The sequence below is a fragment of the Alligator mississippiensis genome, chromosome 11 (assembly GCF_030867095.1).
Source record: "Alligator mississippiensis isolate rAllMis1 chromosome 11, rAllMis1, whole genome shotgun sequence".
Taxonomy (NCBI): domain Eukaryota; kingdom Metazoa; phylum Chordata; order Crocodylia; family Alligatoridae; genus Alligator; species Alligator mississippiensis.
In genome coordinates, this window is record NC_081834.1 from 31126244 (window position 1) to 31141702 (window position 15459).

Below are 15459 nucleotides of genomic sequence, written 5' to 3' on the forward strand. Positions count from 1 at the left end.
GAACAAATAAGACGGGCTAAAGTAGCAACCAAACAGATTAACAATGGGAATCAAGGACAACAAGAAGTCCTTCCTTAGATGCATAGGGAACAGGAGGAAAACAAATGGGAGTGTGGGGCCATTGCTCAACAACTCAGGAGAGTTGGTTACTGGCACCCAGGAGAAAGCTGAATTCCTGAATGACTACTTTGCTTCATTCAGTCTTTCACCAGACCAAGGGGAAAACAACACCAGGTAGAGTACAGGATGAGTATGGTAGGAATAATCCGCTTCCTACTATTGCAGTAGAATTGGTGTATGACCAATTAAAAAAATTAGATGTATACAGTGGGACCAGATGATCTTCATCCTAGAATGCTGAAGGAGCTGGCCAAAATCATTGCGGAACCCCTGGTAAAACTCTTCCATAACTCGTGGCGCTCTGGAGAAGTCCATGAGGACTGGAAGAGGTCCAGTGTTGTGCCCATCCACAAGAAAGGCAGGAGGGAGGACCCAGGTAACTATAGGGCCATAAGCCTAACTTCCATCCTAAGGAAAATCCTAGAAAAATTAATCAAGGAGTCTATCTGTGGTAAGCTTGCAGAAGGTAAGATTCTGAATGACAGCCAGCATGGCTTCGTCACAGGCAGGTCTTTCCTTTCCAACCTTGGTGGTGGATGGTTCCTTCTCGGCCTGGAGGGAGGTGGGCAGTGGGGTCCTGCAAGGTTTGGTCCTTGGACCAATATTATTCAATATCTTCATCAGCAATTTGGATGAGGACGTGGAGAGCGCCCTCTCCAAGTTCACTGATGATACCAAGTTATGGGGCAAAGTTAGTACACCGGAGGGCAGGGAGCAGATTCAGGCTGACCTGGACAGGTGGGATCAATGGGCAGAGAGAAATAGGATGCAATTTAATAAAGATAAACGTAAGGTACTCCACCTGGGAAGGAACCCCCAGCACACCTATAGGTTAGGCAGTGTCCTTCTCAGCAGCTCAGAGGCAGAGAGGGATCTTGGAGTCATAATTGACTCCAAGATGAACATGAGCCAGCAGTGCTCATGTGCAAGCTGCCATATTGAAAACACTAGGAACCAAAGTTCTCTGTCTCCAGAGTAGGTCAAGCCCAAGCAATAACATCAGGGTTGCTTCCAACATCCAGTTAATCTGCTTTGGCCTTTATTTGTGGAAATCGCAGCTAAAGGGAGAGATGGTTAGTAGGGCTGTGCGAAATTTTGACGGCCGTTTCATTTCGACGCTGTTGCGACCAATTTTGAGGTTGAAACAACAAAATAGAAACAAAACAAAAGCCCTCGAAATAGCCTCAAAACAAAATGAGGCCTCCCGCCCCTGGCACGATCTAGCACGGGGATCGGGGAAGTCAGCCCAGCTGGTTTGACTCCCCATCCCCAGTGAAACTCGAAACAGCCTTGAAATGGCCTTTCTGTTTCTACGGAATGGAACAGCTGTTTTGACTTGAAATGAAATTCAAGACGAAACACTGTTCCATCAAAAATCAAGGTGAAATGGAACGGTGCCGTTTCATATGGCCCTAATGGTTAGGCACCAGATCAGGCATCAGATGTGGCACCCTCCTGAGGAGCAGCTCCATCTCCCTTTTTAAGTGGGTTAAAATGTATGTTTGTCCATATACTTCTGGCACAGGGGAAATGAGAAGAAAAAGTAAGCTAAGAGTTATAACCTACATATAAAGCATAACGCAATTCCGGGTAATAAAAGCACATAATAAAGCAATGTGAAGACTATATACTGGCCTAATCCATTCCTGCATCTCCCAGTGAGAGAGACTGTTGTATTGCATGGGATGCTGCATGTGCATCTCCAGGCTTTGCTCCTTCTACCACACTGTCAATCCCACTGCCTTCAGTGAAACTCTTTGTATGAGTAGGATGAGCAAGATTTATTTCTTTATTGTCTTAGTGTAGATGAAGGTGATAGAATTCGGGGGACAGAGCTATTTTGCCTCAGACTTTCCAGTTCTTTTTCCCCCTCTCTTGCAAGTCTGTCCTATTGTAAGCTTTTTGAGGTAGGGACTATAATTTACTTTCTATTTATTCATCATCTAGTACATCAGTTTTGTTTTCCAGGTTGGTTTCTAGTTATTTTTACAGTAAAAGTAGTAAAAAACAGCCGAACTATTGCTTTATGCCACCTGCTAGTGCGGGCTTTGTTATACAGCCAACATCTTCTCCTTTGTTAAAGCACAGGTCAATATAGAGATAAAAGATAATTTGAAGGTATCAGTTTAAAACCACCCTATAGCAAAGACCTGTTATGGCCTGCCAAGAAATGCCATCTATAAAATAAAGCCAGGTCAGGAAGTTACAGGAAGTGCAGTGTGAGGGGAAGGGGCAGGCAGATTTTTAAACAGAGAAAACCAGGATCCCTGCTGATCGTTACTCTCCAACATAAATTAGAGTGTTGCAGTTCTGTCCCAGGGCCAGATGCTACAAATACTGACTTACTTGAGTAGTCTCACCGATTTCAATTCTACTTACTATAATACGGGTTTATGAGAGCTGACCTTAGTCTGATTCTTGTTTATCTACTCATCTTCCATTGAATATGCACCAAACAAAATTAATTGTTCATCTGCTACCGCCGAAAAGACCAGCTAAAATCCCAGCTGTTATCATTCTAAATACCAGCACAGAGGTCTTAACTGTTGCTTTCTGATACTCTGACAACAGATTTTTGTAAATACATAAACCTTTGCTTTTTATTCATTAGTTTTTGACAGCTTTGTCTTTACTGCTGCAATGTGGGATACATATTTACATAGTCTGAATTTTTAAACCTGGTTTGCATATCTATAGCCTCCTGTTCTACCCTGTGTTTTTCTGAGAGGAATCAAACATCCATTTAATAGTTACCTTTGTCAGTGTAGATCTAACATTCTGACAAGCATTTTTAATCAAACATAAATCCTAAATTGCTAAGGTACATGAGCATGCACATAATTTTGATCTAACTGTAATCTTAAGAGAAATCCATCTGAAAACATGACTAAATTGACATTGGGCAGAAGAGGGTTATTGCTGGAAGTGATATTGTTCAGTGTGGCAAAACACCCACTCAAGGTAGCAAAAACATCCATTCATCTGGACAGATTATTTGATTAATGTATAGTGTGATACACTGATGGCATCTTGGCAAAACCCTGTTTGTCTCATTATAGTAAAATATTGTCTTTTATATGCTGCAAGAATAATAAGAATTTCACAAAGTAAAATTTCAGAATAGATATTTTGAAATTTAAAAATAGACACAAGGCTTGATATAGTAAACACTTCTTATTTCTACTATTGGAATTTCAATCCAGTATCTTGCCCACATTGAAGTCACTGGCAATGTCCAGTTTCAATGGCTGTTAGATCAAATGCTTGGTATTTTTTGTCCCAGATTCTCTCTCATTTGATATGGATGTGTCCATATGATATCACTCTCAACTGTATTAAAGTGACACCTTTAGTTTTTCTAAGTGCTATACAAACCTACAAAGAGACAGATCTGAGAGACAACACACATACAGGCTGGGAGACCGAAGTCAGAGAGCAAATAGTGGGAGAAGCAAGACTAGAAGTCATGTGTCCTCCCTTAGTCTTGATTCCTGTCCAAGACATCACTCTGTCTCCTACTACAGTAGAAGAAACCTGTTTTCCACAGGTTAGCTTTAAAATAGTAGCTAATTACTCAGAGACCCATGGCATGTGTGTAACTTTTTGGGTTGATTCAAGAGGAGCAGGAGTGTACCCAAAATGGGCACCTTCATTTGTGCCTCAGAGTGTGCACACACATATGCCCAAACATAGTTCTACTTGCTACATTATTTCCTCATTCCTAATCCTCTGTTACAGCTGTTGCCAATTCTAAATACACCTGGCCTCAATAAAACGTGCAATAAAAAGAGTAGGATTATACACCTATGATATCTAAGAAGAAATAAACTGGAAATTGGTGTGTTAAATGTGATACTGCAATAACCTTCTAAACCTGATTGTTTTAATGTCAGCATATCACTGTTTGCTTATTCCAGGGTCTGTCTCCCTTGCTTTTCATTGACCCAAACTGCAGTTAGTGTCCCCAAGGATCCTATGAGGACATTGCATAGATCTGTTACTATTCTGCATTTTATACACAACAATATATGTCCTCTAGTGTTAATGGTAATTCACTCAATGGGCCCTATTCCTTCCATTCATAAGCTGCAGGCTACAGTGATGCCAGCAGATTCCACTGAATGAATTCTACCCTTAACTTACTCTGGCACTATCTAATATAGTACACTCTGCATGTACACTTGACATTTCTTGAAAATTAAATATCAGCATCCCCAGTACAGTTATCTGTGTCCCTAATTGTTTAGTCACATTTCAACAGCTCTAAAGATCCAACAACTTTCAATGAGTAGTTTACAGAAGAGCTAATGGAACTGGCAGAGAAACTGTGATTATATCTGTGTGTCATCAGACTACAATACCTCTAAGGTCTATCATGGACATTCATCCATCAGTTGCAGCACATGTACGTGAGAAAGACAAAGTTCCTGGCCTTATTATAACAACACTTAAAATAGTCTCTTTCTGGAGCCGGGAAGAGATGGCTTAACCCCATTTTCAAGGCTCAGAGACTTGCTCAAAGTTAGGCAAGCAGTCAATACCAGAGCCAGGCACAGGACCTAAGAATCTCAGTTCTTTACTCCTTTGTGCTATTGTTCTTTATAGTTGTGTGTAGACAAAATGAGGGGCATATGTGTATAACACTTTAAAGTGGGCTAAATGCTTTTGCATTGCTTTAATGGTGTCGGTATTTGCATGCATCAGCAGTGTATTACTCATTAATTACAGCCGTTGTAGCAAATTTGGCAGTGTAATGCACCTTAAATGACTTGGGGCACAGCAAACTAAAACTCCTCCAAGGAAGAGTTTTAGTTTGCTGCCCCTACAGCTGCAGAGCGAAGCACTGGGCTCCTTGCAGCTCAGGGGCTCTGCAGGAAGCCCTGCGGGCAGCCTGTCAACAGCCTGGGAAGGTAGGCTCCATCCAAGAAAAGCAGTGAGCCTGATCACCCTGCCCCCCAGAGCCTGCCTGCCTGCCTGAGCTGCGTGGGGGCCCGGTGCTTCCCTCTACGGTGTCCCCCAGGACTGCCCAAGCTGGGTGCCTGCAGGTGGGTGCCACCTGGGGGAGGCTACCACTGCCGCAGAAGAAAGCACCACTCCCCGCCCTCCATCCCCCTGCAGCCCAAGGGCTGCTCCACCCACCAGCTATTTGCCCTCCCCCCCCGCCAAAGAGGCAGGTAAGTGTGTGTGGGTGTGTGCACAGCATGGAGGTTTAAAAGGCCCTAAATTGAAGTGGTGTTTTTAAAAACCCACTGCTTCAATTTAGGGCCCCCATTTTGTCTACATTCACCCTAGATCACTGGGCCTTTATGAGCCTGAGTACTGTACCAGTTAAACCTCAGCATACCTGCCTGGAGAATCAGGCCTTTTAAGCTTGTTTGTAAGGTCATTACTGTTAGTGGTAAAACTCTCATTCCTGTTACTGGAAATAAGATAAAATTCACCGACCCCTCTCCAAATTGTGTACCAGCCAGAGTTCTTGCTTAAAACTACTAACTCTCCTTATGCTGTACTACAGATCTATACTGTCTTTTTGTTTGTAATCTGCCAAAAGCTACAGGAGATGATTTTGTTCCAGTAGTTTCTAGACAGAAGTCTGCATGATTTTAAACTATTTTCAGTGTTAGGCCCAAGACTGTGGGACTAAGATTTTTGAACTTTCCAATTTTAAAGCTTGGGTATGACACAAAATTCTGTCTTGCTCTCACTGAAGTGATTTGAACATTTATCTTTGACTTTAATGGGAATAGAAGCAGTTTGTGTCTTCAGTGCACTGTGGGTAGTTATTTATAATTTTCCTATGCAAAGCCCTACCATATTAGAATGGTCAATTTCCCCCTGCTTTGCCACTGGTAAATATATATTATACATATAAATCCATACAACAAATAAGGAAGCTAGAAAGGATTGGAAGGGTCCTCCTGTATCCAGTCCAATCCCCGTTATTGCAGGCATCACATCAAATTCGTTTCATAAATTAATCAAGCTCCATCTGAAAAGATAGATTTTTGCCCACTACTGTTACCAGAACCTCACTTTTATATTGGTTGGGAACCTTCTACTTTCCAAACTAAATTTATTCATGACCATTTTATACCTATTTGCCAGCAATGTCTCCTAGCATAAATAGCTCTATTACTTTCCCTGGTGTTTAGCTCCTTTATGTATACAGGCGACCCTTGCTATTCAGGGGGGATACATTCTTGTGTCCCCTGCTAATGGCGAAATCCACGAATAAGGCACTGTGTTCATGAACACAGTCTGCATTCATGAACGCAGTGCCCCTGGTGGCTGGGGCAGGGGCACGGCTCCGATGGCGGGAGTGTGGCAGCAGTGGTGGGAGCCCAGCGGCAGTGGTGGGAGTGTGGCAGCAGCAAGTGCGGAGCTCCCAAGGAGCTCCTGGAAGTGTATAAAGTGTATTTAAAATGCGGATTTGGCATTCTTGAATATTTGAAACTGCAAATTCTGAACCCGCGAATAACAAGGGTTTCCCGTATATGAAGAGCACGTATCTCCTCTGAGCTTTCATTCTGCTAGGCTAAACTAGACAAGCTCTACTAGTCACCTCTTATCTGATAGTCTCTCCATTCTCCTAACCTAGAAGTCCTTCTCTGCATTTGCTCCAGTTTGAGTTCTTCTTTTAAAATAATATTTCCCCTTTCAGTACTACCTAATGTCTCCTCCCCTTTTAACTAGTTAGTTCACCTACCTCCTATTTCTTTTATTATTCCCCTTACATTTCATTTTTTCATCTCAACTAATAATTTCCCACATAGTGCTTTACTGAAGTCTAGATAGATGAGATGTACATCATTCTTTAGCCTAGAAAATCATTAGCATTATCAGATAAAGACATGCGGTTAGTTTGGCACGATCTACCTCTGATAAATCCCTTACATTTTATTCCATTTTAAGTTACCTTTATCTCCTTGACTATTCTTTCCTTTAAATTTGTTCTAAAGCCTTGAATACTATTGATGTTAGACTAAGAGGCATGTAACTGCTGAAGCTACTTCTTTCCTTTCTTAAATATAGGTATTGCATTTGCTGTTTTCCAGTCATATGTTACTATCCTCAACTTGATAGATTTATTAAAAATATTTGCTACTGGGTCTGCAATTTCACAAACCAGATCTTTGAGAATTCTGGGATGGAGATTATGTGGTCCTCTGAGACTGAGTATGCTCATCTCTTTTGGAGTTGGAGTTATGCTTTTACCTTTTTTGTGGTAATTTCTGTTTCCATATCCTAATTGCTATTATTCATCTTGCCTTCGCTGCATTGTCCAACAACACCCTCTTTAAAGAAACTGAGATGAAACACTCATTTTGTAGAAATTAATTTAGTAAAAAAAAAATCTCTATCCCATCCTCATAGTAGCCCCATCCTTTTCTTCTCATATTCTCCTTTTATTTTACTGTAACTGAAGAGCCTCTTGCTGTTTGTTGCAAAATTTCTTGCAAGAACTTTTGGGAATTTTCATTTTATCATCTAGAATTCACGTTTTCTAAAACTCAGCTTTCTTTGCTGAGAGATCCTTTTTAAATTCCTTGTATGCTCTCATCTTTTTCCTAATATCCTTCTTGAAGCGGTTACTTATCCACTTAGGTCTGGAGCCTGTTCCTGTAAGTTTTTACTTTAGGATACAGGTTCTTGATAGTTTTAGAACTTTGAACTTAAAGAAAATATGTGTCTCCTCCGCATTCAAGTCCTTGAATTGCCCTGTCTAGTTGACTTCCCTAAATAATTCCCTTCATTTATAAAATTTCTCCCTTTTAAAAATAAAACGTGTCAGTACAGAGCTACTTTTGTTTATCCCTCTATTTAATTCAAACAGAATCAAATCATGATCTCTCAGTTCAAGATTATTTTCTATGATCATATTATTTATTAAAACCCCCAAAACAGATCTTAAATAGATTAATTCAGTGACTCTTTGGTGAGGAAACTTGTCAGCTGAGACATCCAGGAATATTTGGGCCCTACCATTTTAGTAGCATTTATTCTCCAGTCTACATCTTAACAGTAAAGTTTCCTATAATGATACAACGCCCAGTAATATGTCTCTCATTTATGACTTCAGAGCAATCTCTATTGCTATTCAAAACCAATCCTGGGTATTTAGAACATTCCCCCAGCTCTTTTCTTTTGTGTTTTTTCTCACTAGAAATGTTTAAGAAGTTATTCATATTTAGTTTCAGAACTGATTCCTTGCTCTGAAAGATCAGCAACTGCACTCTTGTTAATTAACAAAATGGATAATGTAAAAATGACTTACAGACACATTCGAATGGACCCCCAGTTTCTTGATAGTTAAGCTGAATTTTCTATTTTATGGGACAGAAAGCTTGAAAAAGTTAATTGAACTTTATTTACAAAAGAATCTCATCATATTCACTGCCACAGGCAGACATGCAGACAGAAAAAGAGAAATTAACAGCAATGACCTTTCAACATTTCCTCAGTGACTAATCCATATGACAACTTATGCATTTCCTTCTTGGAAAGCAAGGTCTTGTCTCCAGGAACCTTCATACATACAGAGTCTGTAGATGGAGGGGCAATGGTAGGGGTTTTCAACCTTTTTTGGTCAGGGTACCCCTGGGGGCTGGTCGAGAAGTGAGAAGTCCCCCAGCGGCCGGTTGATGAGTGGGAGGGGGGAGGGGGTCCTCCACACAGTGGCAAAACCACAAGTGCCAGCAGCTTCTTCATGCCGCTGCTGCCACGTACCCCCTGGGGCCTTCCAAAGTACCCCCAGGGGTACGTGTACCCCCTGGTTGAAAACCCCATGTGTACTGCGTAGCAATGGGCATCATGGAGGAAGGGAATATTTTGACTGACATTACTGAGATTGAGTCCAGGAGGTAAATTCACTGGGGCACATCCCCCATCATTAATTTAGGTTACTCCCATAGAGGGAACTGCCTTGTGCTGTTATGGCAGGTGTTGGGTGAGCTTTAAACTTCAAGCACAGTAGATGGGTGTGAGGTTTTTAAATTCTTAGCAGAATAAGCCATAGTCAGGAATGTGCATGGTAGGAAATGTGCCCGTCTCCCTTTGAGGGAGAGCAAGTATCAGTAGTGTTAAACATAGACAGTATACCCTGCTTTCTCAAGCCCTTTCCACCCTCCTCTCTGAAAAAGAGAATATATGTCAATCTAGTACTTGTTCTTTTGTTGGTTATTTTTGTATGAATGAAGTCTCCAGATGAAAATCAGATGATTCAGCTCTGCATCTCTCCTGGGCAAAAGTCTTTAATTAAATTGGAATTAAATTGCCACAGATCCAGTCACTACAAAATTCAATAAAATTACTTAGCATTTGCCAGGGAAGAACAGCCAATCTTCTCAAAGGCAAAACACTTCTTAGAGACTGTGTGCAGTCATCTGAACATCTAATCTTGAAACAAGTTTATAGGTACTGTCTTAGCTAAAGTGCCTATAAAGTAGAGGGTGTATTTGTTACCAGAAAGAGGTCTGAACCAGAATCCAGAGGTTTATTTCAGGAGTTTAGGGGGACTTGAGTAATTCTTTGAGGATAATGTTTGTTTTCCATCTTTGCATCCATTTGGACATGACTTTGCTTCTCAACTCTCTAGTGAAGTAACAGTCTTGCTTTCACAAGTCTGCATAATTACAGGAAGATTGGTACTGATAACATCATATTTGTTTATCCAACTGTACCAGCCTTTTGCTAGTAAATGAATTGTCTTCAAGTGGTACCTTGACTGTATGTGTTACGTGTGCTAGAATTAGTGAGCACCTACCCAGCTGGCTCAGATTTCATTTTGTGCAGTTCCAGACAATGTGACATCACTGTCAGCAACTCACAAGGCGTCCTCCCATTGTGCCCCTGTAACAGTATTCTGCCATACAATATGCTGAAGGAGGAACTGCCTCTCCTACCACTTCATATGGAGAGGGTCAAGAGAACTTAATTATTGATGCCAAACAGGCATGATAGCCTACCTGGAAACCTGAGACAACTTAGGGGATGCAACTACAACCAGCTATGCTAGTTCTCTTTCCCCTTCCTGAAAGGAGCAGCCAGTGGGCCAGAAGGATTCTCAGTACAGCAATGAAATGCTTTTCCTTTAAGTGAGTGAAACGTAGGAATTAAATCACATTTCCTTCTCCCATGTGCTCTGTTTAGGACATTTATAGGTCAGAAATTATTACCTTGTCACTGAGTGGCCTAAGTATAAAATTTATAAACAACTCTGTCAGTTTGTAAGCCCTTTGGACCAGGGACTGTATTTCTTTATACTGTATTTGTACAGCACTTAGCATAACACATTCATGACTAGAGTGCCTGTGTACTGCTACAGTACAAATAATTGTTATCAATACTACTACTTTAATTAGATCATTTTAGAACTATTTTACTGCAAAGTGTTGATAGTTGAAGAACAGTTCCCTGAAGCATATATACTGGGTATTTTCATCATAGAGCTCCTTTCTATAGCTACCCCTTCTAGTCTGGTCATTTTACTGTGCAGTGACTGTTCTGAGCAAAGCCACCGGTGGCACATACAAAAGACACGACAGGATTTTTTGATGTTTCAGCCTATGAATACACAGAGCCTATCTGACAGTCCTGACCTCCTTAGATTTAAGAGAATTTAGATTCCAGTTACTTTACATCACCATGTCCACAACTCACTGTTATGAGCCACAGTTATATTGAGCTTAGCACAGCAACTTGAAACTGTTTACACCAAGCCTGAATTTAACTTGTATTTTCAGGAAGCAAGAAACAGTTTTCTTGAAGGTGGTATCTCTCTCTCTCTTGTAAATTAATGCATTTTCTTTTTTTACAGGATTGTACCTTTTTCACTCGGAAAGAAATCCTTCGGTAAGCAGATCATATTCAATTCTCACATCATAGGTTGTATAGAAAGGGCCAAATCCTTCTCTTCTGACTCATGGGGAAAACCAAGTAAAGACAATTGGACTACTCATGTGAGTAAATGAGCACAGGATTTGGCCCTGTAATTTACCTGTAATATACAAATGCATGCTCTCATCGCTGCTTTGTTTCACGTTATATTAGCAAAATCATCTTTTCCAATACCATAGTAGGGAGAGTCAGGAAAACTATGCATTTCTTGAGTGCCTGGAGAAAAGTACTCTGTGTTTACAGTGGTTTTGTGTTTGGTACCTACCTGCTCAGTAACAGGCTCCATCCTGAATCTATCAGGTTTATGCTAAAGACTTTATTGTGAGCAGAACTACTGGGGTCTAAACTACAGTAGTATCGAGATGCATTAACTTACAGATATCTAAATATGCATGAAATTATGAAGCCCTGATCTGATTGATCCTATGAAGTAGGCATGTGTCACATTGACTGCACTGGGGAATTTTGTTTACATCAGTAGCACAGCACACAGCTCTCCTGAGGTTGCCTCTGAGAAATCGCAGATTTAGGAGATTTTGTCTTTTCAAGTGTTCAGCTATGTCTGTTGGTGAAAAATGTAATAGCATGTTATAAGTGCACAGTTATGGGAAAAGTGAAGGCAAATTTTGACCAACATCTTGAATAGTTTCACTGCATATTAGTCATTGAGAGTTCCATAATTCATAGTTTCATAGTTGGTAGGGTCAGAAAGGACCTGAGCAGATCATTAAGTCCGAACCCCTACCATGGCAGGAAAGAATTCTGGGGTCAAACGACCTGGCAAGATGTTCATCCAGCCTCCTCTTAAAGACCCCCGGGGTAGAAGTGAGCACCACTTCTGTTGGAAGTTGGTTCCAGATCCTAGCTGCCCTGACAGTGAAGTGGCGCCTCCTGATGTCTAGCCTGAATCTACCCTCTGCCAGCTTGTGACTGTTATTTCTAGTCACTCCTGGTAGTGCTTGGGGGAACCGGGACTCCCCCAATGCCTGCTGGCCCCCTCTGACTAGTTTGTAAACAGCCACTAGATCCCCCCTCAGCCTTCTCTTGTGGATGCTGAACAGGTTCAGGTCCCTTAGCCTCTTCTCGTAGGGCCTGCCCTGCTGACCCCGATCATGCGGGTGGCCCTCCTTTGGACCCTCTCCATGTTGTCCACATCCCTCCTGAAGTGTGGGATGCAGTACTCCAACTGTGGCCTGACCAGTGTTACATAGAGGGGGAGGATCACCTCCTTGGACCTGCTTGAGATGTATCTGTGGATGCATGACAAGGTGTGGTTGGCCTTCCTGACCGCATCCCCACACTGTCAGCCCATGTTCGTTTTGGCATCAGTAACGACTCCAACATCCTTTTCTGCCTCTGCACTGATGAGAAGGAGTTCCCCAGCCTGTAGGTATGCTGCTGGTTCTTCCTCCCCAGGTGCAGTACCCTGCAATTGTTAGTGTTGAAACCCATCCTGTTCTCATCCACCCACCCCAGTAACCTGTCTAGGTCCAATTGCAGCCTATTCCTTCCTTCTAGCGTGCCCACTTCTCCCCACATCTTGGTGTCATCTGCAAATTTGAACAGGGTGCTTTTTACGCCCTTGTCCAAGTTGCTGATGAAGATGTTGAACAGTGTGGGTCCAAGGACCGAGCCCTGGGGAACCCCGTTGCCTACATCCCTCCAGGTCGAATAAGACCCGTCCACCACCACTCTCTGGGTGTGGCCCTCCAGCCAGTTAGTGACCCATCTGACTGTGTAGGTGTCGACGCCACAGTCTCCTAGTTTTTTAATGAGAACGGGGTGAGACACAATGTTGAAGGCCTTCCTAAAGTCCAGAAAGACTATGTCCACCGCGACACCTGCATCCAAAGATTTTTGTGACCTGGTCATAGAAGGCCACTGGGTTGGTCTGACAGGACCTGCCTCTTATGAACCCATGTTGGCTGCCCCTAAACATAATCTCCCCTGCTGGCCCCTTGCAGACATGTGCCAGGATAATTCTCTCAAAAAGCTTACCCAGGACCGAGGTAGGACTAACAGGCCTATAGTTTCTTGGGTCCTCCTTCCTCCCTTTTTTGAAAATGGAAACCACATATGCCAGAATGAATTTGGCCTGGGCTTCTTATCTTTCTATTTTATCATCTAATCCAGGGGTTTTCAACCTTTTTTAACAAGTGTGCCCCTTCTGTCTCAAAGTTTTAGCTCATGTACGTTTTATATATTTTTCTTGTTTTTAAGGGTGTGGGGGGGGCAGATCGAGGTCCCCACAGTGAGGGGGGGAGTGGGGCTGGGGGAGGTGCTGCATTCCCAGGGTAGAGCGTGGGATGGAGCTGTGAGTGAGTTGTCTGGGGGGGCACAGGGAGAGGGGGGCGGCAGCTCCTGCCACTATGCACACCCCAGGAGGGCATGGTGTGGTGTGTGCCCCCGGATCTGCACGTGGGGCAAGAGTGGGCTGCCACTGCGGGCTGGGACAGAGCTGGGCTCTTCCTGGCAGGGGGCTGGGCCAGAGCTGCACTCAGCCCGGTGATGGCAGCGCTGGGAGGGGGGCTACAGGAGAGACTGCAGCCACTCCAAAATTCACCATAGTCCCCTCAACTTCCCCTCCCAGTGCTGCTGCCATGTGCCCCAAGCACAGCACAGCCCAACCCCCACACCAGGAAGAGCCTGGCGCAGCCCTGGCCCCAGCCCACAATGCCGATCTGGGGTCATGCGCCACCCATGCCCTCCCAGGGGTGCATAAAGTGGCAGGAGCCACCCCCCACCCTGTGTGCAGCTCAGTTCCGTGCCCTGCCCAGGCTGGGCAGCCCCTGCCTCTGTCCCAGCCTCACTCCCTCCCCCACCACTAGGGCCTCAGTCTGCCCCCCCCACCTACCTCCCTTCCCTCAACAGACTTACCAGCTCTCCACGCACATAGCATTTATTGGCCACATTATTGGCCACATCATTTCTGCATACCTCCTATGACCTTTTTAATTACCCCTCGGGGTGTGCGTACCCCCAGCTGACAACCACTGGTCTAATGTTGTGCGGCTGTTGGAAAGTGTACGGGGGCCTTCCCAGGGCCAGTTAGAAGTTGACCTGCCCACCTGTTTCTGAGCTAACTGCCTGCATCTCTTGCCCACCACACCTTGATAGAAAATGATTAAGATATTAGCCAGGCAGGAGGCTGCCCATTTTTTGCCCCAATGCCAGGGGGCGTTATCTGCGGCTCCAAGTCTTCCCTGCACTGCAGCCCATGCCTTGCAGATGGTATATCAGTTCTTAACATTTCCGGCTCCACACTGCGCCCTATAACATTCTAGTCTGGACCCCAACTAGATCCCTTCCCATCAGGCAGCCTACTCCACCCTCATTTTGGGCTGCCAAGCTCCTTGCACTCTTTCCCCTCTCATGTGTGGCCCCCCCGGGACCTTTTGCCACACAAGCCCTGGCCTCACCTCCAAGGTCACTTGGAACCCCAGGCTGTCAGCTCTGGGTATCCCTTGCAGTGGGCCCCTGGCCCTTTTGACCCTTCTGATCCTGGCCCCAGCATTGACCAGTTGAGGGTGCCTCAAATCAGGCTTCTGAGCATCTAGCCCATACTCTCTTACATGGGTCTACTTTCTCAGGCCCTACTATGGGCTTACCCACCTGGTTGTGGGGGCTGAGGCTATTAAGGCACCCTGACCTACCTTTCACTGGGGTGGTAACTGGCCTGGCATTTCCTGGGGGCTCCCACACCACTAGGAGCCCCACCAGGCCACCCGTCCCCAGCAGGGTGCAGTTTTAGGTCATGCGCAGTACCAGGAGCCTCCTCCATACCCATAGCCCCAGCCCATAAACCTCCAAGCTGTTCCTGAGCCCCAGTTCCGCCAGCTGATGCTGACAGCTGCCAGCAGCAAACGGCTGCTTCACCCTATATATACCCTGAGTCTCAAAATGGCTGCTGTACACAAGCACCTGGCTGCTGCCTGCTGCCGCCCTTAAAGTGGCAGGCCCTGCCACATTCCTCTATTATGAATTGGTGAGACTGTTAGCTCAGTGGAAATGGCCCACTAGCCTCCTCAAAGGGAGTTTGATCTTATAGGGAATGAATGGGAATAGGGTCCAGCCAGTAGTCATCCTCCTGCTGTATTCAGCCTTGGTGAGGCCACAGCTGGAGTCCTGCATCCAGTTCTGGGCTCTGCACTTTAGGAAGGATGTGGAGAAGCTTGGAAGTTGGTTCCAGAGGGAGTCCAGAGGAGAGCCACGCATATGATCAGAGGGCAAGAGAACAAGTCTTATGAGGAAACGCTGAGAGGCATGGGACTCTTCAGCCTGGAAAAGTAAAAGCTCAGGGGGGACTTGGTGGTGATCTATAAGTATATTAGGGGTGTGCACCTGGAACTGGCAGAACATCTGTTCACCAGGGTACCCCAAGGGAAGACAAGGTCTAACGGTCATAAACTCCAAGAAGACCATTTTAGGCTGGATATTTAAAAA

General features: G+C 44.2%; 1 protein-coding gene across 5 annotated transcripts in view; it reads left to right on the top strand.

The window, feature by feature from the left end:
• CIB2 (calcium and integrin binding family member 2) overlaps nucleotides 1-15459 on the top strand; it is a 152674-nt gene that overhangs the window by 27022 nt on the left and 110193 nt on the right. For 3 of the 5 annotated variants that reach the window (XM_059714769.1, XM_059714765.1, XM_059714766.1), the window contains one exon: nucleotides 10937-10971. The exons of 1 other annotated variant lie outside the window; for it this stretch is intronic. Coding sequence is in view for 3 of the 4 variants with exons in the window: in XM_059714765.1 (XP_059570748.1) it covers nucleotides 10937-10971 (35 nt within the window). In the remaining variant the exon portion in view is untranslated. One more of the 5 variants, XM_059714768.1, reaches the window with a different exon arrangement.